Source organism: Eubalaena glacialis, chromosome 10 (assembly GCF_028564815.1).
Source record: "Eubalaena glacialis isolate mEubGla1 chromosome 10, mEubGla1.1.hap2.+ XY, whole genome shotgun sequence".
NCBI classification, from domain to species: domain Eukaryota; kingdom Metazoa; phylum Chordata; class Mammalia; order Artiodactyla; family Balaenidae; genus Eubalaena; species Eubalaena glacialis.
Window position 1 is genome coordinate 19,745,627 of NC_083725.1, and position 24,369 is coordinate 19,769,995.

General features: G+C 34.7%; 1 protein-coding gene across 1 annotated transcript in view; it reads right to left on the reverse strand.

Moving 5' to 3' along the window:
* C10H11orf65 (chromosome 10 C11orf65 homolog) overlaps positions 1–24,369 on the reverse strand; it is a 71,206-nt gene that overhangs the window by 18,090 nt on the left and 28,747 nt on the right. Inside the window, exons 3-5 of the mRNA XM_061202564.1 lie at positions 5,487–5,540; positions 5,154–5,354; positions 3,590–3,720 (exon numbers count right to left, since the gene is read on the reverse strand). Coding sequence (XP_061058547.1) covers positions 3,590–3,720; positions 5,154–5,354; positions 5,487–5,540 — 386 coding nt within the window. The remainder of the gene's footprint in view (positions 1–3,589; positions 3,721–5,153; positions 5,355–5,486; positions 5,541–24,369) is intronic.

Sequence of the window (24,369 nt, forward strand, 5' to 3'; positions counted from 1 at the left end):
ATTTATTTTTATTTTTGGCTGTGTTGGGTCTTCGTTGCTGCATGTGGGCTTTCTTTAGTTGCAGCGATGGGGGCTACTCTTCGTTGCGGTGCACGGGCTTCTCATTGTGGTGGCTTTTCTGGTTGCAGAGCATGGGCTCTAGGCGTGCAGTCTCAGTAGTTGTGGCACACAGGCTTAGTTCCTCCATGGCATGCGGGATCTTCCTGGACCAGGGATCGAACCCATGTCCCATGCATTGGCAGGCGAATTCTTAACCAATTCTCCACCAGGGACCCCCCACAAGGTCTTGATTACAGTAGTTTTATAATAAGTCTTAAAATCAGGTAATGTTAAGTTCTCCAAATTTTTTTCCAAAATTATTTTGATTATTCTAGTTCCTTTTGCATTTAGATATAAATTTTCAAATCAACTTGTCAAATTCCACAAAAAAACCTGCTGGAAATTTTGATTGTGATTACATTGACTGTATACATCAATTTGGAGAGAACTGACATCTTAACAATATTGAGTCTTCTGGTCCATTAATACCTTATGGCTATTTGTTTATTAAGTCTTCTCTAAGTTTTATCAGCAATATTTATTACTTTTCAGTGTACAGGTCATGTAGATTTTCCCCTCAATTTATGCCTAGGTATTTCATATTTTCTGATGCTACTGTAAATGTTTCTGTTGTTTGTTCCAATACAATTGGTTTCTATATCTCACAACCTTGATAAACTCACCTATTAGTTCCAGTAGCTTTTTAGTAGATTCCTTCGAATTCTGTACTTAGATAATCATGTCAACTGTGAACAAGGACTGTTTTAGTTCTTCCTTTCCAATCTCAGTGTCTCCCCCACCACTCTGCCCTGCCACCCTTATTGCACTGACTAGGACTTCAATGCAATGTTGTAAAGAAGTGGTGAATGCAGACATCCTTGCCTTGTTCCTGATCTTAGAGAGAAAGCATTCAGCCATTCACCATTAAGTATCATGTTGCCTGCAGGCTTTTTATAGATGCCCTTCATCAAGTTGAGGAGGCTCTCATCTATTCCTAGTTTGCCAAGAGTTTTCATTACAAATGGTAATTTTGTAAGTACTTTCTCTGCATCTTTTGAGATGATCATATCCAGTTTTGTTTTTTACGTCTGTTAATATGGTGGATTGCATTGATTGATTTCCAAATGTTAAACCAATATTGTATTCCTGGGTTAAACTCCATTTGTCTATAATGTTATTTATCATCATGTATCTATGTTCCTGAGAGATATTGGTTGTTATTTTCTTGTAATACCTTTTTTTCTCATAAGCTTTGAGTGGTTTTATATCCAATAACACTTGCCTCATAGAAAATGCTATAAATTTTCCTGTAAGTACTTCTTTAGCTGCATCCCCTAATTTTAATGTGTTGTATTTTCATTTTTTATTAAATCAAAAATATTTTCAAGTTCCTCTTGTGACTTCTTTGACTCATGGATTACTTAGATATATGCTGTTTAATATCCAAATATTTGGAGGTTTTCCAGAAATTTTTCAGTTATTTTATTCTGTTTTAAATTCTTTTTTAATCTCATCATGATCAGAGAACCTCCTTTGTATGATTTTAATTCTTTTAAATTTGTGGATATTTGTTTTATGGCTCAGAATATGGTGTATATTGGTGAATGTTTCATGTGCACTTGAAAAGAATGTGTTTTCTTTTGTTGGGTTCAGTGCTCTATAAATGCCAATTATGTCAAGTTGGTTGACAGTGTTGCTCAAGTCTTCTACATCTTTACTAATTTATTGTCCACTTGTTATATCAATTACTAAGAAAAGGGTTTTGAAATCTCTGATTATAATTTTTGATTTGTCTATTTCTCCTTTCAGTACTATTAGTTTTTGTTTCATGTATTTTGAAGCTGTGTTATTAGGTAAACAAGCATTTAGGATTATGTTCTCTTGATGAATTTACCCCTCTTTATTACTTTGTTTGATATTAATATAGTCACTCCAGCTTTCTTTTGATTACTGTTATCATAGTCCTCTTCCGTGCTTTTAATTTTAACCTATTTGTGCTCTTACTTCTTGTACATAACGTATAGTTGGGTCTTCCTTTCTTATCCAGTCTGTCAGTCACTGTCTTTATTTGGGATGCTTAGACCATTTACATTTAATACGATTATTGATATGGTTGGTTTTAATCTATATCATGCTATTCATTTTATATTTGTCATCACAGTTCTTTGTTTCCTTTCCTCATCCAAGAGAGGATGGATTGTTTGTTATGATTCTATTTTATCTTCATTATTATCTTATTAGGTTTACATATTGCTTGTTGTTGATTTTATGGTTGCTTTAGGGTTTGTAGTATATATATTTAACTATCATGGTCTACTTCAAGCAATATTATACCACTTCATGTGTAGTATAAGGACCTTCCAGCAGTACATTTCCATTTCATCTTTCTCAACCTTTGTGGTATTGTTATCATATATTTACTTCTGCACTGTTATAAATTTGTAAATACCATAATACATTTTCACTGTTTCTGCTTTAAATAATAAATTACCTTAAAAATGTTTTTGAACTTTATTCAGTAATTGCATCTATATGTTGATATTGTATTGTGATTTTTTGGAACTATTTACTTGTAATGTCAGAAAAAATAAGCAATTATGTTTTGTTTGATGAAGATTTTCAATATAAGAGAAAAGGAGTATAACTGTGGAATCAGGAACTGATTGGCAACATAAATATTACCTCATTAGTTTAAAATGTAGTACCTATCATTTAAAATATTGTGGTAAAACCAACATAAAATTTATTGTCTTAACTATTTATCTTAACTATTTTTAAGTGTATAGTTTAGTAGTTAGTTAATTACCTTTTAAAGAGATTAAAGTAGTAGGAAGAAAAGTTCTTTATACTGCTGGTCCATTCATGGTGATAAAACTCAGCTTTTGTCTGTCTGAAATGTTTTCTTTCATTTTTATTTTTAAAATATATTTTTGGTGAGTCAGCTGATATTATTTTTTCTTCTCAGGGATATATTTTGCTGCTTCTTTGAGTGCCTGGTAATTGATTACTATATGGTAGACATTGTGAATTTTATAGATTTTGACCACTTGAGTTTTTTGTGTTCCTTTAAATATTTGGGGGCTTTGTTCTTGTACGTTGTCAAGTAAACTTGGAAACAATTTGATTCTTTTGAGACTTGCTTTTAATATTTGTTAGATAGGTCCAGAATGACTTTTAGTGTAATCTGTACAAGTCAGTTTCTTTAGGGGGGAAAGGGGAAAGAAAGTTTGAGAATGGTATAGAGTGGGTCTAGAGGGTCATATTAAAGTTATCTCATATATAAGAGTAAATGCTGATTTTCATATCTCATGTTGCAAAAGATTATGATTTCCTTGTGGTCAAAGAGAACCTGTCTTTTCCCATTTATATCCCAGAGATTAACAGTGTCTAGCAGGCATTTATTAAATATTTGCTTTCTATGTATTTTTAAAAATATACTGTAATCTTTCATCTTATTTTTAAAGTAACATGTAGTTAGTTTAGTAGGGATAGCAATATAAAAAAATGACTGTATACTTCTTTAGTAAGTCTAAGTATTTCAACAACTTACATTTGCTGCATCCATTCTATTTTTCTAATTTTTCTTTTCTTTTCTATATCTTGCCTTCTCTTCAATTTAGAGAAATGGAATTCACTTTCCTTTTTGTCTCCCACCATTACATTTTCAGTAGACTTCCAAAACTATTGAGAAATGAAAAATGAATACACAAAATATTGGATTACTGATTATGAGGTTATCTGACTATAGACAAGAACTTCTGTGTGTTCAGTAGGAATATGCCAAGATAGAAATAGAGGAGAGGATAGACCCTTTTAAGATATTTCTAATTAAGTGAATGGCACATTGAACCTTAAGAGGCACATGCCATAGAAAAATTAGTGTACTGAGTTACTATTTAATAAGTATTTGTTGAATGAATAAATGAATAGACATATTCTAAGAGTGTTTTAGTTTCTCATAAGAACAGTTCTGACCAGTAGGTGCTATTGACTTTTGAAGACTCTAATCCTCAAGGAATATGGGCACACTCAAAGAATATAGAAATCTCACCATTGTGTCCCAAGACTTTGTGGTTTCCCCTGTTTGACACTTTATACTAACTGGTTGCCTGTTTTCCTATTTCCAATTCATTCTTCCTCCCTCACCACATACACATTAAATAACAAAGAGGAAAGTTTGTTACCCCCCACAGCACTCTGAACTTGCCCCTATTAAAGCACACATTCACTGCACTGTACTGAAATATCCTGTTTACTTGACTCTCTCCTTAATTAAAAGCAAACTACTTGAGGGGAAGGACTATTCTTATGTACTACTGCTTCCCAAGCATCTAGTACAATGCCTGACATCTGGTTGGTATGCAATAAAGTTTGTTGAATGAATGAATTCACACTTTGATTGTTTTCACTTTTCATACTTAGTATATTCAGTATACTACATACTACAATCTGTATACCAGAGATTGAGGATTTGAATGAAGATACTTGTGGCCATATAAACAAATATCCAGAGCTATAGAACCAGATAATGTTAACTTTTAAAATATAAGCTTACAAATATCCTTAGATAGAAATTATTTCCACAAAAAGATTAAACATGGGTGTCTATAGAAAAGTCTTAGAATCACATATATGCATTAGGAACTAGGTATATTTAAAATCATTCTGTTCATATGCGCACATGTTAAATTTTCCAACAACACCATGAAAACCCAAATGATCTCCCACTAGTGTCTGCTGTTACAAGCTCTATAGAGAAAATGGCATATTATTCTCAAGAACCCTCACCTCTTGTTCAAGGATTAATATAGAGTCAACAACATCTTCAGATTTGCTTTGTTATAAAGATGGATAATGGCTGAGTGCCAGAGAGTATCTAAAGATAGCTTAGATTCAGAGATGATTATTAAAAGTAGAAGTAAATGTAAAAAAAAAAAAGATATATTGCTGTATCTTGAAGTATATTAGTAACCACAGAATAGTTAAGCAAATTTTATCAGTTAAATTAGTAGGATTCATTATTTTTAAAAATAATCTAAAAATTAATTTTCAGAAAGACAGATAGGTTTCTAAGCACATAATATTCAAAATTATTAATGTTTATCTTTTCTTACTTTATCAGAAACAGGCCTCCAGCCATTGTTCTCTATACGATGATACCAGCCACTATAGTCCTCTTCCTGAAGGTTATCACTTTTAATATGAGATGTATGTTTTGCTGGAAGTTTTGTGTAATCTCTAGGGCTATTAGCACACAGATCTTCAATATGTCTGTGAGTGAAAATTTTATAGTATATTTCAGGTGGAAATTTAACCTATAGTTGGAAAAGTTCAAAGGACCATTTCAATTTAATTAGAAAAATGGTTTATGTTTTTTTAAATTACATCTTTTAAATTTCATATAAATGTGCTCTAAAAGTACTAAATAAGAATTTATCCATACTTACACCACCTAATCTGAATCGTACATTAATGCCAGCAGCAGCATCTACAAGTTCTGCCTATAAAAAAAAAATTAGTCTTCAACATTCTGTATATATCAGTTCACAACTTCTCACTCTATTATGTTAAATAGTTGTTGAATATTGATTATTTATGAAATAGATGAAGTGAATAAACCTCAAATAGTTAATTTTAAATCAGAAAGTATCTTAGGATTTATTTTCTTATAGACACTCAATAAGTAAAACAGCTTATATTATAACTGGGAAAATGATACCAAACTATGTTTCCTTTCTATGTAATGTAAAAGTGTAAAAGTCAGGTGATTTGTTAGTCATAAAACAGAAGTTTTTTAAAAATTCCTCAAATATATGATTTTCATATTAAATATCTTCCAGGTAAATTCAGAGAAAAAAATGTGACTGGTGAATCTGAGTTAAACAACAGATGACCTTTCCTAGCTAGCTTTTATTAAATCAAAAATCCATGTTTAAATTTTGTAAGAATTGTATATAATTGGTCTTTTAAATTTTAGTGCCCCACACCAAATGGAAAGTAGAGAAAAAAATTCTTGGTCCCCAACCTGTCTCCTGATTATACTAAGTTAGATGAGAAAACAGATGTTACCCTAAATTGTTCAGCCTGAAAGACAACATTAGTTTTGCATAATTTTCTCCTGGCTAAAAATAACACACACACACACACACACACACACACACACACACACACACACACGGTCCCTGACTTATGACGGTTTGACTTACAATTTTTCATCTTTATGATGGTGCAAAAGTGACACACGTTCAGTAGAAACCATACTACTAATTTTGAATTTTGATCTTTTCCCAGGCTAGTGATACACTGTATGATACTGACTCTGTCCTGTGATGCTGGGCAGCAGCAATGAGAGAGATAGAGAACACAAAATACTAATATCAGAAATGAAAGACGGGTCATCACTAATGATTCCGTGGACACTAAAAGGATAATGAACAAATATTATGAATAACTCTATGCCCACAAATTTGATAACCTAAACTAAATGGATTGATTCCTTGAAAGACACAACCTACCAAACCTCACATAAGGAGAAATAGACACTCTGAATAGATCAATAGCTATTAAAGAAGTTTAATCAATAATTCACCTTTCAAAGTAGAAAACACCAGGCCCAGATGGGTTCACTGGTTAATTCTACCAAACATTTAAGGAAGACAGCATAGTGGAAGTCACCCAAGCTGAACAGAGAAAAGAAAAAAGAATTTAAAAAATGAGGATAGCTTAGGAGACTTCTAGGACAACATGAAGCATACTAACATTTGCATTATAGGGGTCCCAGAAGGAGAAAAACGAGAGAAACGGGCAGAGAATTTATTTAAGGAAGTAATATTTGAAAACTTCCCTAACCTGGGGGAGGAAACAGTCATCCAGGTCCAGGAAGCATAGAGAGTCCAAAACAAGATAAACCCCAAGAGGTCCACAACAAGACACATTATAACTAAAATAGAAAAAATTAAGGATAAAAGAGAATCTTAAAAACAGCAAGGGAAAAACCACTAGTTACATGCAAGGGAACTCCGATAAGACTATTTGCTGACTTTTCAGCAGAAACTTTGCAGGCCAGAAGGGTGTGGTAGAATATATTCAAAGTAATAAATGGAAAAAAACCTACAACCAAAATTACTCCACCTGACAAGGCTATCATTCAGATTTGAAGTAGGTATAGAGGTTTACAGACAAGCAAAGTTAAAAGAGCTCAGCACCACTAAACCAACTTTACAAGAAATGTTAGAGGGACTTCTCTAAGTGGAAAAGAAAAGACCACAACTAGAAATATAAAAATTATGAATGGAAAAATCCAAACGCACTGTAAAGGTAGTAGATCAACCATGTATAAAGCTAGTAGATCAACCATGTATAAACGCATAGTAAAGGTAGTAGATCAACCATGTATATAAGACAAAAGTAGTAAATATCTAAATTCACAATAAGGAGTTAAGGGATTCAAAAAACAAAAAGATGTAAAATATATCAAAACCATTAAACATGAAAGGGTGGCAGAAGTACAAATGCAGGTTTGTTAGAATGCTTTCAAACTTAAGAGATCTTCAAATTAAAAAAATATATATGTAGACACACACACACCTTATGGTAATCACAAACCAAAACCCTATAATAGATACACACACAAAAAAGGAGAAAGAAACCCAAAAAACGTAAAGATAGCCATCAAATCACAAAGAAGGAGGGCAAAAGAAGAAAGGAACAAAAAAGAACTTCAAAAACTACCAGAAAACAATGAACAAATGGTAATAAATACATATTTATCAATAATTACTTTAGGGACTTCCCTGGTGGACCAGTGGTAAACAATCCACCTTACAATGCAGGGGACTCGGGTTCGATCCCTGGTCAGGGAACTAAGATCCCACATGCCATGGGGCAACTGAGCACGCATGCCAAAACTACTGAGCTCATGTGCCTCAACTAGAGAGCCTGTGTGCCACAAACTACAGAGCCCATGCACTCTGGAGCCCATGCATCACAGCTAGAAAAGAGAAAACTCTCACACCACAACTAGAGAGAAGCCCACATGCCTCAATGAAGATCCCACGTGCCACGACTAAGACCTGACTCAGCCAAAAAATAAAATTTTTTAAAATTTAAAAAATAATTACTTTAAATGTAAATGGAATAATACTCAGCCATAAAAAGGAATGAAATTGGGTCATTTGTAGAGATGTGGATGGGCCTAGAGTCTGTTGTACAGAGTGAAGTAAGTCAGAAAGAGAAAAACAAATATTGTATATTAACACATATACGTGGAATCTAAAAAAATGGTACAGATGAACCTATTTGTAGGGCAGCAATACAGATGCAGATGTAGAGAATGGACATGTGGACATGGGGGGGAAGGGGAGGGTGGGATGAATTGGGAGATTAGGATTGACATATATACACTACTATGTGTAAAATAGCTAGCTAGTGGGAACCTGCTATCTCTCCCTGTTATAGCATGAGGAGGTCAGCTCGGTGCTCTGTGATGACCTAGATGGGTTGGATGGGGGGGGGGGGGTGGGAGGGAGGTCCAAGAGGGAGGGCTATACATATAGCTGATTCACCTCGGTGTACAGCAGAAAATAACACAACATTGTAAAGCAATTATACTTCAATTTAAAAAAATCTGTATAGGAGAGGAGATTTCCACCTCAAAGGTGGTGTAGTCCACAAACATAGGAAGATGCACAGAAGTTGGGCAGCAAAAAGTGGGAAAATAAAATGCCCACCTGTGAGAAAAAAAAAAATATATATGGACACACATATACACAACTCATGGTAATCACAAACCAAAAATAATAGATACACACACAAAAAAGGAGAAAGGAACCCAAAATAACATAAAGATAGCCATCAAGTCACAAGGGAAGAAAGCACAAGAAGAAAGGAACAAAAAAGAACTACAAAAGCAACCAGAAAACAATGAACAAATGGTAATAAATACATATTTATCAATAATTACTTTAAATGTAAATAGACTAAATGCTCCAACCAAAAGATATAGGGTGGCTGAATGGATACAAAAACAAGATTCTACAAGAGACCCACTTCAGATCTAGGGACACATACAGACTGAAAGTGAGGCGATAGAAAAGGTATTCCATTCAAATGGAAATCAAAAGAAAGCCAGGTAGCAATACTTAGACTAAATAGACTTTAAAACAAGGACTGTAACAAGAGACAAAGAAGGACAGTGCATAATGATGAAGAGATCCATCCAAAAAGAAGATAAAACAATTGTAGGAACACTTAAATATATAAAGCAAATAATAACAGACATAAAGGGAGAAATTGACAGTAACACAATAACAGTAGGGGACTTTAACACCCCATTTACATCAAGGATAGATCATCCAGACAGAAGATCAATACGAAAACACTGACCTTAAATGACACATTAAACCAGATGGAGTTAACAGATACATAGAGTACATTCCATCCAAAAGTAGCTGAATACACATACTTTTCAAGTGCATGTGGAACGTTCTCCAGGATAGATCACATGCTAGGCCACAAAACAATTGTCAATAAATTTAAGAAGATTGAAATCATATCAAACATCTTTCCAATCACAACATTATGAGAAAAAACTACAAAAAACACAAACACGGGAAGGCTAAAGAATATGCTACTAAACAACTAATGGATCACTGAAGAAATCAAAGAGGAAATCAAAAAAATACCTAGAGACAAATGAGAATGAAAACACAATGACCCAAAACCTATGGGACACAGCAAAAGCAGCTCTAAGAGGGAAATTTATAGAGATATAATCCTTCCCTAGAACATGAGAAAAATCTCAAACAATCTAACCTTACATCTAAAAGAACTAGAAAAAGAAGACAAAACCCGAAGTTAATAGAAGGAAAGAAATCATAAAGATCAGAGAAGAAATTAATGAAATAAAGACCAAAAAATAAAAACATGAAAGATTAATGAAACTAAGAGGTGGTTCTTTGAAAAGATAAACAAGATTGATAAAACTTTATCCAGATTCATCAAGAAAAAAAGAGAGAGGGCTCAAATATATAAAATCAGAAATGAAAGAAGAGAAGTTACAACTGACACCACTGAAACACAAAGGCTCATAAGAGATTACTACAAACAACTATGCACCAATAATATGGACAACTTAGAAGAAATAAATTCCCAGAAACATACAGCATCCCAAGAATGAATCAGGAAGAAATAGAAAATATGTACAGACCAATTACCAGTGATGAAATTGAATCAGTAATTAAAAAACCCCCAACAAACAAAAGTTCGGGGCCAGACAGCTTCACAGGTGAATTCTGCCGAACAGTTAGAGAAAGGTTAACTTTGATCATTCTCAAACTACTCCAAAAAAAAAAAGAGAAGAGGATGGAATGCTTCCAAACTAATTCTACGAAGCCAATATCATTCTGATACTTAAACCAGACAAAGACACCACATAAAAAGAAAAGTACAGGCCAATATCACTGATGAATACAGATGCAAAGATCCTCAACAAAATATTAGCAAACTGAATTCAACAATACATTAAAAGTATCATATACAATAGCTGTGTGACTTTGGGAAAATCATATAACCTCTTTATGTCTCGGTTTTATCAGCTGGAAAATAGTAATATCTAGCCCATAGATATTGCTTGGTGATAAATAAATGAGATAATGTCTGTGTGAAGCAATGGCACATAGTAGATACTCAGTAAAAAAAAAAAAAAAAAAAAGTATCATATACAATGATCAAGTGGGATTTATCCCAGGGATTCAAGAATAATTCAATACCTATAAATCAATCAATGTGATACACCACATTGACAAATTGGAGAATAAAATTCACATGATTATCTCAATAGATGCAGAAAAAACTTTTGAAAAATTCAAATCAATTTATGATAGAAAAAATCTCAACAGAGTGGGTATAGAGGGAACATACCTCTACATAATAAAGGCCATATATGAAAAACTTACAGCCAATATCATACTCAACAGTGAAAAGCTGAAAGCATTTCCTCTAAGATCAGGAACAGGATAAGGATGCCCACTCTCACCACTTTCATTCAACATAGTATTGGAAGTCCTAGACACAGCAATCAGATGAGAAAAGGAAATAAAAGGAATCAAAATTGGAAAGGAAGAAGTAAAACTTTCACTGTTTGTGGATGACATGATACTATCCATAAAAAATCCTAAAGACACCACCAAAAACTATGAAAGCTAATTAAGGAATTAAGTAAATTTTCAGGATATAAAAGTAAAATACAGAAATCTGTTGGGTTTCTATACACTAACAACGAACTATCAGAAAGAAAAATTAAGGAAACAATCCTACTTACAATTACTCCAAAAAACATAAAATATGTAGGATAAAATCTAACCAAGGAAGTAAAAGACCTGTACTTGGAAAACTATAAGACACTGATTTAAGAAACTGAATATGACATACACAAAAAATAGAAAGATATATTCTGCTCATGGAATTAATATTGCTAAAATGGTTGGGGAATTCCCTGGTGGTCCAGTGGTTAAGGCTCAGGGCTTTCACTGCCAAGGGCACGGGTTCAATCCCTGGTCAGGGAACAAAGATCCCACTAGCCATGCACCAAAAAAAAAAAAAAAAAAAAAAAAAAATGGCCCTATTACCCAAAGCAATCTACACATTCAGTGCAATCCCTATCAAAATACCAATGGCATTTTGCACAGAACAAGCACAAATAATTTAAAAATGTGTATGGAAACACAAATGACCCTGAACAGTAAAGCAATCCTGAGAAAAAAGAACAAAGCTGTGGGAATCACCCTCCCTGACTTCAGACTATACTACAAAGCTACAGTAATCAAAATAGTATGGTACAGGCACAAAAACAGAGACATAGATCAATGGAACAGAACAGAGATCCCAGAAATAAATCCATGCACCTTTGGTCAATTAATCTATGACAAAGGAGGCAAGAACATACAGTGGAGAAAAGACAGTCTCTTCAATAAGTGGTGCTGGGAAAACTGGACAGCCACATGTAAAATAATGAAATAAGAACATTCTCTAACACCGTATACAAAAATAAAATGGATTAAAGACCTAAATGTAAGACCAAATACTATAAAACTCCTAGAGGAAAACATAGGCAGAACACTCTTTGACATAAATTGTAGCAATATTTTTTTTGATCTGTCTCCTACAGCAAAGGAAACAAAAGCAAAAATAAATGGGACCTAATTAAACTTAAAAGCTTTTGCACAGCAAAAGAAACCATCAACAAAACAAACAAGACAATCTATGGAAGACAATATTTGCAAATGGTATAACTGAAAAAGGATAATATCAAAAATATATACAGAGCTCATAAAACTCAAACAAATGAACAACCTAATTAAAAAGTGGGTATTTTTCCCACTTTTGGAAAATGAATAGACATTTTTCCAAAGACATACAGGTGGCTAACAGGCACATGAAAAGATGCTCAACATTGCTAGTCATTAGAGAAATGCAAATCAAATCCACAATGAGATATCATCTCACACTTGTCAGAATGGTTATCATAAAAAAGAACACAAATAACAAATGTTGGCAAGGATGTGGAGAGAAGGAAACCCTTGTTCACTGTTGGTGGAATGTAAATTGGTACAGCTAATGTGGAAAACAGGATGGAAGTTTCTCAAAAAACTAAAAATAGAACTGCCATATGACCCAGCAATTCCACTCCTGAGTACATATCCAAAAAACCCAAAAACACTAGATTGAAAACATACATGCACCCCAATGTTCACAGCAGGATTATTTACAATAGCCAAGATATGGAAGCAACATGTGTCCATCAACAGATGAATGGACAAAGAATATGTTTATATGTATATATACACAATAGAATCCTCTGCAGCCATTAAAAAATGCAATTTTGCCATTTGCAAAAACATGAATGGACCTAGAGAATATTATGTTAAGTGAAATAAGTCAGACATAGAAAGGCAAATACTCTATATTATCACTTATATGTGGAATCTAAAAAATAAAACAAATAAATGTATATAATAAAACAGAAACAGGCCCACAGATATAGGGAACAAACTAGTGGTTACCAGTGAGGAGAGGTAAGGGGGAGGGGCAATATGGAGTAGGGGACTAAGTGGTACAAACTACTATGTATGAAATAAGCTTCAAGGATATATAGTACAACATAAGGAATATAGCCAATATTTAATAATACCTATAAAAGGAGTATAACCTTCAAAAATTGTGAATCACTCTGTTGTACACCTGTAACTTGTATAATATTGTACATCGCCTATACTTCAATTAAGAAAAAAAAAAAGAAAAAACCCATAATGTATCACCTCATACCTGTCAAAATGGCTTTTATCAAAAAGACAACAAATAACAAGTGTTGGCGAGAATGTGGAGAAAAAGGGAACCCTTATGCACTATTGTTGGGAATGTAAATTGGTGCAGCCACTGTAGAAAACAGAATGGAGATTTCAAAAAATTAAAAATGGAATTAACATACGATCCAATAATTCCACTCCTGGGTATTAATCTGAATAAAATTAAAACACTAATTAGAAAAGATACATGCACCCCTATGTTCATTACAGCATTATTTGTAATAGCCAAGATATGGAAGCAACCTAAGTGCCCATGATTAGGTGAATGGATAAAGAAGATGTGATACATATATACAATGGAATATTACTCAGCCATAAAAAAGAAGGAAATCTTGCAATTTGCAACAACATGGATGAACCTAGAGGATATTATGCTAAGTGAAACAAGTCAGACAGAGAAAGACAAATACTGTGTCATTTCATTTATATGTGGAATCTAAAAAACAAAATAAATGAACAAATAGAACAGAACAGAAAGAGAGTCAGAGATACAGAGAACAAACGAGTTGCTGCCAGAAGGGAGGGAGGTGGGAGAAGAGAGAATAGGTGAGGGAGATAAAGAGGTACAAAATTCCAGCTGCAAAATAAATGAGTCACACGTGTGAAATGTACAGTGTGGGCAAAATAATCAATAATTATGTAATATCTTTGTATAGTGACATCAAATCTACACTTAGCCTTCCCTGGTGGCGCTGTGGTTAAGAATCCGCCTGCCAATGCAGGGGACACAGGTTCGAGCCCTGGTCCGGGAAGACCCCACATGCCGCGGAGCAACTAAGCCCGTGCGGCACAACTACTGAAGCCCGCACACCTAGAGCACATGCTCCATAACAGGAGAAGCCACTGCAATGAGAAGTCTGCACAACGCAACCAAGACCCAACACAGCCAAAAATAAATAAATAAATAAATAAATAAATAAATAAATAAATAAATAAATAAATAAATCTGCACTTATAGTGGTGATCATTTTGACATGTGTAGGCATATTGAATCACTGTGCTGTGTAACAGGAACTAACACAGTGTTGTAGGTCAATTATAATAAAATACAAACTCACAGAAAAAGAGATCAGATTTGCGGTTACCAGAGGCTGGGGGGAGGGGTAGGGGGAACTGGATGAAGGCAGAGAAAAGGTACAAACTTCCAGTTATAAGGTAAATAAATACTAGGGATATAATGTAAAACATGATAAATATAATTAACACTGCTGTATGTTATATATGATAGTTAAGAGAGCAAATCCTAAGAGTTCTTATTACAAGGAAAAAATAATTTTTTTCTATTTCTTTAACTTTGTATCTGTATGAGAGGATGGATGTTCTTTAAACTTATTGTGGTAATCATTTCATCATGTATGTAAGGCAAAATCATTATACTGTACACATCATACAGTGCTGTATGAGAATTATATCTCAGTAAAACTAGAAGAAAAAAAAAGAACTACCATAAAATCCAGCAATACACAAAGAAAATAAAAACACTAATTCAAAAAGATATTTGCCAACCCTATGTTCATTGCAGAATTATTTACAATAGCCAAGATATGGAAACAACCTAAGTGTCCATGCATAGATGAATGGATAAAGAAGATGTGGTAATGGAATATTAGCCATAAAAAGAATGAATTCTTGCCATTTTTAACAATATGGGTGGGTCTAGAGGGTATTATGCTAAGTTAAATAAGACAGAGAAAGACAAATAATGTATGATTTTACTTACATCTGGAATCTGAAAAACAAAACAAACGAACAAACCTAACAAAACAGAAACAGACTCATAGATACAGAGAACAAACTGGTGGTTGCCAGAGGGGATGGGGGGGTGGAGAGATGAGCAAAATAGGTGAGGGAAATTAAGAAGTACGAACTTCCAGTTATTAAATAAATAAGTCAGGGGATATAATGTACAACATAGGGAATATAGTCAATAATATTTTAATAATTTTGTATGGTGACAAACAGTAACTAGACTTATCATGGTGATCATTTTGTAAAAATATGGAATCACTGTGTTGCACTATGTTGCACACCCAAAACTAATAAAATAGTATAAGTCAATTATACTTCAATTTAAAAAATTGATGAGGAATAACTCCAAGTTAGGGCAAGTAGAGAAGGAACTGAAGGAAGGGACTTCATGGTGTTTCTTCTGTTTCTGTACAATTTTATTTTTAAAAAGAAGTCCCCAAGAAAAACCTTCAGCAGACTAGAATAGACAGGAACTTCCTCAACTTGATAAAGAACATCTACAAGAAACTTACAGATAACATCATACTTAATGGTGAGAAACTAGTCCCCTGACTATTCCTACTCAGCATCATACTGGAATCCTAGATAATTCAGTAAGATAAGAAAAGAAATGTGCAAAAATTGAGAACAGAAAAAAAAAGCTATCTTTATTCACAGATAACATGATTGTCTATATAAAAAATCTCAGTGAACCAACAAAGAAACTCCTGGAACTAATAAGCAATTATAATAATGTTGGAGGATACAATGTTAACATTACAAAAGTCAACTGCTTTCTTATACGATGGCAATGGACAATTGGAATTTGAAATTAAAAGCACAATGCTATGTACATTAGTACCACAAAAGTAAAATACTTAGGTATAAATCTAAGAAAATATGTAAAAGTCTATATGAGGAAAACTACAACACTGTGATGAAAGAAATAAAAGATCTAAATGAAAGAAGAGTTAGTCCATATACCTGGATAGGAAGACTCAATATTGTCAAGATGTCCATTCTTCCCAACTTGATTTACAGATTCAATGAAATCCCAATCAAATTCCCAGAAAGTTATTTTGTAGGAATGGACAAACCGATTTTAAATTTTACATGTAAAGGTAAAAGACCTAAAATAGTCAACACAATATTGAAGGAGAAGAACAAAGTTGGTGTTCTGACACTACCCAACTCAAGACTTTTTATTAAGCTGTAATAATCAAGACAGTGTAGGGGCTTCCCTGGTGGTGCAGTGGTTAAGAATCCGCCTGCCAATGCAGGGGACACAGGTTTGAGCCCTGGTCCAGGAAGATCCCACATGCGGCGGAGCAACTAAGCCTGTGCACCACAACTACTGAGCTTGTGCTCTAGAGCCTGTGAGCCACAACTACTGAAGCCCAAGTGCCTAAAGCCCACGCTCTGCAACAAGACAAGCCACCATGAGGAGAAGCCTGTGCACCACAACGAAGAGTAGCCCCACTCGCTGCAATTACAGAAAGTCCACGTGCAGCAACGAAGACCCAACACAGCCAAAAATAAATAAATAAATAGATAGATAGATAGATAGATAAATAAATAAATAAATAAATAAATAAGACAGTGTAGTATGCATGAAAGAATAAATAAAAAGGCCATTGTAACAGAAGAAAGAGCCAGGAAATAGGCTCCCACATAAATATAGTTAACATATCATTGACAAAAGAGCAAAGGCAATTCAATGGAGAAAGGATGGTCTTTAACAAATGGTGTTGGAACAACTGAACATCCCATGCAAAATTTTTAAAAAGTGAATCTAGACACAAATTTTACACTTTCACAAAAATAAACTGAAAACAGTTCATAGATCTAAATGTAAAATTCAAAAATACAGACCTCCTGGAAGATAACATAGGAGTAAATCCAGGTGACCTTGGGTTTGTTGATGATTTTTTAGATACAAAATCAAAAGCATAACTCATGAAAGAAAAAAAAAATGGAAAGGATGGACTTCATTAAAATTAATGTTCTGTGATGAACACTGCTAAGGGAATGAAAAGAGAAGTCTCAGAAGGAAAAAAATCTTTGCTAAATACACATCTGATAAAAGACTGCTATCCAGAATATAGAAAGAACCCTTAAAACTAAACAATAAGAAGATGGACAGCTTAATTTAAAAAATGGGCAAAGATATGAAAAGTTACCTCACCAAAGAAGATAGAGAGATAGCCAATTAGCAAATGAAAATATGTTCAACATATATGTCAAAAGGAAGTTGTAGATTAAAACATGAGATACCTCTAAATAATATGAGAATGGCTAACATCTAAAACACTGACAACATCAAATGTTAGTTAGAATGTGGAGCAATAGGAACTCTCATTCATTGCTGGTTGGAATGCAAAATGGTACAATTACTTTGGAAGATAGCTTGGCAGTTTCTTACAAAACTAAACATAGTCTTACCATATAATCCAGAAAAAGAGAATTTAAAAGTACAACAGCAAGAATATATAAGTCAGAAGGGGTAAAGGGATATAAGTACATTGTCTGGGAAGAGATAAAAACTCCAACCTTTATATGATTTTCATAAGTCAAATATGCATGTTGCAATATCTTGTATAAGCATAAAAGAATGATAATAGAGAGGGGAAGTTTTAAGAATAAAAATAATAAGCCCAAAACAAGGCAGAGTATCTATAAGTCCCAAAATATCAGTAAGTACATTAAATGTGAATACATTAAGTGCTCCAACAAAAGACACAGAGCATCATACTGGATAAAACTATTAACTAACAATATACTGCCTAAGAAAGACACAGATAAAATATGGAGATTCAGAATGTTGAAAGTAAAATAATGGGAAAGATATACAATACAAACAATAATGAAAAATAGTGGTGTGGCTACATTAGTATCAGAGATTTTGGACCATAAAGCAGAGAGTATTACTAGAGATAAAGTGAGACTCTTCAAAATAATATAACGTTCAATTGACAAGAAAGATATAATGATCCTAAATTGGTTTTCAGTTAATAGCACGGCCTCAAATTATACAAACTACCAGAAAAATACACAAATCTTTGATGATATAAGGGGATTTTATTTTATATGAATTGGAGTATGGTTGATTTACAAGGTTGTGTTAGTTTAAGGTGTACAGTAAAGTGAATCAGTTATCATATACATATATACACTATTTTTATATTCTTTTCCCATGTAGGTCATTAGAATATTGAGTAGAATTCCCTATGCTATACCATATGTCCTTGTTAGTTATCTATTTTATATATAGTAGTGTGTATTTGTCAATCCCAATTTCCCAGTTTATCCGTCCCCCTGCTCCTTTCCCCCCTACTAACCATAAGTTTGTTTTCTGCATCTGTGACTCTATTTCTGTTTTAGAAATGAGTTCATTTGTGCCATACTTTTTAGATTCCACATATAAATGATAACATATGATATTTGTCTTTGTCTGACTTACTACACTCAGAATGACAATCTCTAGGTCCATTCATGTTGCTGCAAATGGCATTATTTCATCCTTTTTTATGGCTGAGTAATATTCCATTGTATATATGTACCACATCTTCTTTATCCACCCCTCTGTCAATGGACATTTAGGGTGCTTCCATGTCTTGGCTATTGTAAATAGTGCTGCAATGAAAATCGGGGTGCATGTACCTTTTCAAATTATGTTTTTCTCCAGATGTATGTCTAGGAGTCTGATTGCTGGATCATTTTACCATAGTTCTATATTTAGTTTTTTAAGGAACCTCCATACTGTTCTCCACAACGGTTGTACCACTTTACATTCCACCAACAGTGTAGGATTGTTCCCTTCTCTCCACACCCTCTCCAGCATTTACTCTTTATAGATTTTTTGATGATGGCCATTCTGACCCGTGTGTGAGGTGATACCTCATTGTAGTATTGATTTGCATTTCTCTAATAATTGGTGATGCTGAGCATTTTTCATGTGGTTTTTGGCCATCTGTATGTCTTCTTTGGAGAAATGTCTATTTTGATCTTCTGCCCATTTTTCAGTTGGGTTGTTGGTTTTTATGACATAGAGCTGCATGAGCTGTTTGTATACTTTGGAGATTAACCCCATGTCAGTCACATCGTTTGCAAATATTTTCTCCCATTCTGTGTGTTGTCTTTCTGTTTTGTTTATGGTTTCCTTTGTTGTGCAAAAGCATTTAAGTTTAATTAGGTCCCATTTGTTTATTTTTGTTTTTATTTTTCTTACTCAAGGTGGTGGATTAAAAAAGATATTGCTGCGATTTATCTCAGAGAGTGTTCTGCCTGTGTGTTACTCTAGGAGTTTTATAGTGTCCAGCCTTACATTTAGGTCTTTGATCCATTTTGAGTTTATTTTTGTGTATGGTGTTAGAGAGTGTTCTAATTTCAGTCTTTTACATGTAGCTGTTCAGTTTTCCCAGCACCACTTGTTGAAGAGACTGTCTTTTCTCTATTGTATATTCTTGCCTCCTTTATCATGGATTAATTGACCATAGGTGCATGGGTTTATCTCTGGACTTTCTCTATCCTGTTCCATTGATCTACATTTCTGTTTTTGTGCCAGTACCATACTGTTTTTTTTTAAAAGATTTTAAATTTTATTTATTTATTTATTTATGGCTGTGTTGGGTCTTCGTTTCTGTGCGAGGGCTTTCTCTAGTTGCGGCAAGTGGGGGCCACTCTTCATCGTGGTGCGCGGGCCTCTCACTATCGCGGCCTCTCTTGTTGCGGAGCACAGGCTCCAGACGTGCAGGCTCAGTAATTGTGGCTCACGGGCCTAGTTGCTCCGCGGCATGTGGGATCTTCCCAGACCAGGGCTCGAACCTGTGTCACCTGCATTGGCAGGCAGATTCTCAACCACTGTGCCACCAGGGAAGCCCCCATACTGTTTTGATTACTGTAGCTTTGTAGGATAGTATGAAGTCAGGGAGCCTGATTCTTCCAGCTCTGGTTTTCTTTCCCAAGATTGCTTTGGCTATTCAGGGTCTTTTGTGTTTCCATACAAATTGTAAAATTTTTTGTTCTAACTCTGTGAAAAATGCCATCAGTAATTTGATAGGGATTGTATTGAATCTGTAGATTGCTTTGGGTAGTTTAGTCACTTGCACAATATTGATTCTTCCAATCCAACAACATGATATATCTCTGCATCTGTTTGTGTCATCTTTGATTTCTTTCATCAGCACCTTATAGTTTTCTGAGTACAGATCTTTTGCCTCCTTGGGTAGGTTTATTCCATAGGTATTTTATTCTTTTTGATGCAATGGTAAGTGGGATTGTTTCCTTAATTTCTATTTCTGATCTTTTGTTGTTAGCGTATAGGAATGCAAGTTTGTTGTGTATTAATTTTGTATCCTGCAACTTTACCAAATTCATTGATGAGCTCTAGTAGTTTTCTGGTAGCATCTCTAGGATTTTCTATGTATAGTATCATGTCATCTGCAAACAGTGATAGTTTTACTTCATCTTTTCCAATTTGGATTCCTTTTATTTCTTTTTCTTCTCTGATTGCCATGGCTAGACCTTCCAAAACTATGTTGAATAAAAGTGACAACAGTGGACATCCTTGTCTTGTTCCTGGTCTTAGAGGAAATGCTTTCCGTTTTCCACCATTGAGAATGACGTTTGCTGTGGGTTTGTCGTATATGGCCTTTATTATGTTGAGGTAGGTTCCCTCTATGCCCATTGTCTGGAGAGTATTTACCATAAATGGGTGTTGAATTTTGTCAAAAGCTTTTTCTGCATCTATTGAGATGATCATACAGTTTTTATTCTTTAGTTTGTTGATGTGGTGTATCACACTGATTGATGTGTGGATATTGAAAAATCCTTGCATCCCTGGGATAAATCCCACTTGATCATGGTGTATGATCCTTTTACTGTATTGTTGGATTTGGTTTGCTACTATTTTGTTGATGATTTTTACATCTATGTTCATCAGTGATGGTGGCCTGTAATTTTGTTTTTTGTGTTGTACCTTTGCCTGGTTTTGGTATCAGGGTGATGGTGGCCTCATAGAATGAGCTTGGGAGTGTTCCTGCTTCAGCAATTTTCTGGAAGAGTTTCAGAAGGATAGGCATTAACTCTTCTCTAAATGTTTGGTAGAATTTGCCTGTGAAGCCATCTGGCCCTGGACTTTTGCTTGTTGGAAGTTTTAAAATCACGGTTTTGATATCAGTACTTGTGATTGGTCTGTTCATATTTCCTGGATCAGTCTTGGAAGGTTGTACCTTTCTAAGAATTTGTCCATTTCTTCTAGGTTATCCATTTTATTGGCATATAGTCTCTTGTAGTAGTCTCTTATGATCCTTTGTATTTCTGTGGTATCAGTTGTAACTTCTCCTTTTTTGTTTCTAAATGTATTGATTTGAGCCCCTCCCTTTTTTCCTAATGAGTCTGGATAAAGGTTTATCAATTTTGTTTATCTTTACAAAGAACCAGCTTTTAGTTTCATTGCTCTTTTCCATTGTTTTCTTCATCTCTATTTCATTTATTTCTCCTCTGATTTTTGTGATTTCTTTCCTTCTACTAACTTTGCATTTTGTTTGTTCTTCTTTCTCTAGTTGCTTTAGGGGTAAGGTTAGGTTGTTTATTTGAGATTTTTCTTGTTTCCTGTGGTAAGATTGTATTGTTATAAACCTGCCTCTTAGAACTGCTTTTGCTGCATCCCATAGGTTTGGGATCATCATGTTTTTGTTGTCATTCATCTCTTGGTATTTTTTGATTTCCTCTTTGATTTCTTCAGTGATCCATTGGTTGTTTAGTAACATATTGTTTAGCCTCCACATGTCTGTGTTTTTTATAGTTGTTTTCTGTAATTTATTTCTAATGTCATAGCGTTGTGGTCGGAAAAGATGCTGGATACGATTTCAATTTTCTTAAATTTACCGAGGCTTGATTTATGGCCCAAGATGTGATCTATCCTGGAGAATGTTCCATGTGCACTTGAGAATTTTTAGTATAGATGTCTGCCACCTCTTTCATCACTGTATGCTGGCCATTATCCCCTTGATAGGAGGTGTGACTGATGTTGTGGTGACCAGAACCTGCTCTGGATATTGAGCAGGGCCTCCCCTTTGCTCTGTTTGTCACTGCCCTGTCAGGGGTGGGGTCTGCTTCCTAGTTGTTGGAGTAGAGCTGTTTCTTAGCTGTGTTTCTGATCTGCGGTGTGAGGTCGGTGGGTTTGGAGCACTCCCACTGGGAGAGAAGTCACTGAGTATTCCTCCTCTGGAGATGTTCACATGTGAGTGTGCTCTGTTTTGTCACCTTTCACCCATTGTATGGGCTCACAGATTACACTGTGGTTGGCACTGCTCTCAGCCCCACCTGAACCATGGGTATGCCAGCAATTGGCCCTGGTGTCTCTCAGGCATTGTTTTCACCAGGCCACCAGTACTGATCCACTGAAGTCAGGTTCCAGGACTGCAGTAATCATGCACCTGGACCTGCTGTGGGCACTATGGAGGCAGCTGAGACTCTGGCCTGGCCCAACCTCCACGTGTAGGTGGCCACAAAGTCCACAGCAGCTAAAGCTAGACCTGTCTTGGCTGCAGGAGCACTCATTGTCTGTTCAGATGTTCTGCAGGTGCTGAGTTTACAAAGCCAGTCGTGGGGGTGTAAATCCATGGTTTGCACAGCCGTGAGGAGAGATTTCAGCTCTTCTTCCTTAGTTGCATGGCCCCTAGAGCTCAGCGGTGACTTCAGCCCCACTGCTGCATGTGAGCCACCTACAGGCATCTGCTTCCACAGCTGCCCTGGACCACAGGAGCCTCCCCCACCAATGGGGAGGAGGTACAGAGGAGGAGGTAGACAGGGGGCATGAGAGCCCACTCTGGTGGACACAGGATGGAAGCCCTTCCTAGTGCCCCAGGAGGCAGGAGCTGGTACATGGGGAGATAGGCTGTAACTACTGTCCCACACTTTGTGCATCACTCAACAATGGAGCTTCTCTTCTATGGTGACCGGGCTTATAATGGGAGATTTTAATGCACTTCTCTCAGTAACTGATAGTACAAGTAAGCAAAAATAATCAGTAAGCATATAGAAGGTCTGATCAACATAATTCACAAATCTGACCTAATTGACATCTATGTACTGTGTTCAACAACTGCAGAATACATCTTATTTTCAAATACAGATACAATATTGCAAAAATAGATTACTAACAGAGGATTGAAAATCACAGTGTGATTAAGATAAAGATTGATTTCATGAAAGATAATAATTTCCAGATGTTTGCAAGTTTAAAAATGCAATTCTAAATTACCAGAAGAAATCAAAGTAGAAATTTAAAAATATTTTGTATTGAATTTGATGAAAATATGATACATCAAAATGTATATGCTAAAAACATACTGAAAATCAATAAATTTGGCATTCCCTTCAAAAAGTTGGAAAATAACAGTAAATACAATTCAAAGAAAATAAAAAGAAGGAAATAATTAACAGCAGAAAAAGAAGGAACTTGAATGAACAATAGAATGGAATGACAAAGCTCAAAGTTGGTTTCTTGGAAAGACTAATAAAAGTGGGAAACCCTAGTAAGACTGGTCAAGAAAGAGAATATACAAATAATCAATATCAGGAATGAAATAGAAACTACTATTGATTCTAAGATCATAAAATTAGAAAGATCATAAGAGAATCTTAAGAACAACTTAATGCAAATAAATTTGAAAGTTTAGATGAAATGGAGCACTTCCTAGAAAAATGCAACTTATCAAAACTAGCACAACAATAAATACAAAATATGAGTAGACCTATAACAATAAACTGAATTTTTAATTTAAGATCTTCTCACAAAGAAAAATTCTGGCACAGATGGCTTGACTGGCAAATCCTTCCCAACATTTAAGGAAGAAATAACACTCAGTGTTAAAAAAAAAAAGAAACCATTTCCTCTAAGATCAGTAACAAGACAAGGTTGCCCAATCTCACCACTATCATTCCACATAGTTTTGGAAGTTTTAGCCACAGCAATCAGAGAAGAAAAAAGAATAAAAGGAATCCAAATTGGAAAAGAAGAAGTAAAGGTGTCACTGTTTGCAGATGACATGATACTATACATAGAGAATCCTAAAGATGTTACCAGAAAACTACTAGAGCTAATCAATGAATTTGGTAAAGTAGCAGGATACAAAATTAATGCACAGAAATCTCTTGCATTCCTATACATTAATGATGAAAAATCTGAAAGAGAAATTAAGGAAACACTCCCATTTACCACTGCAACAAAAAG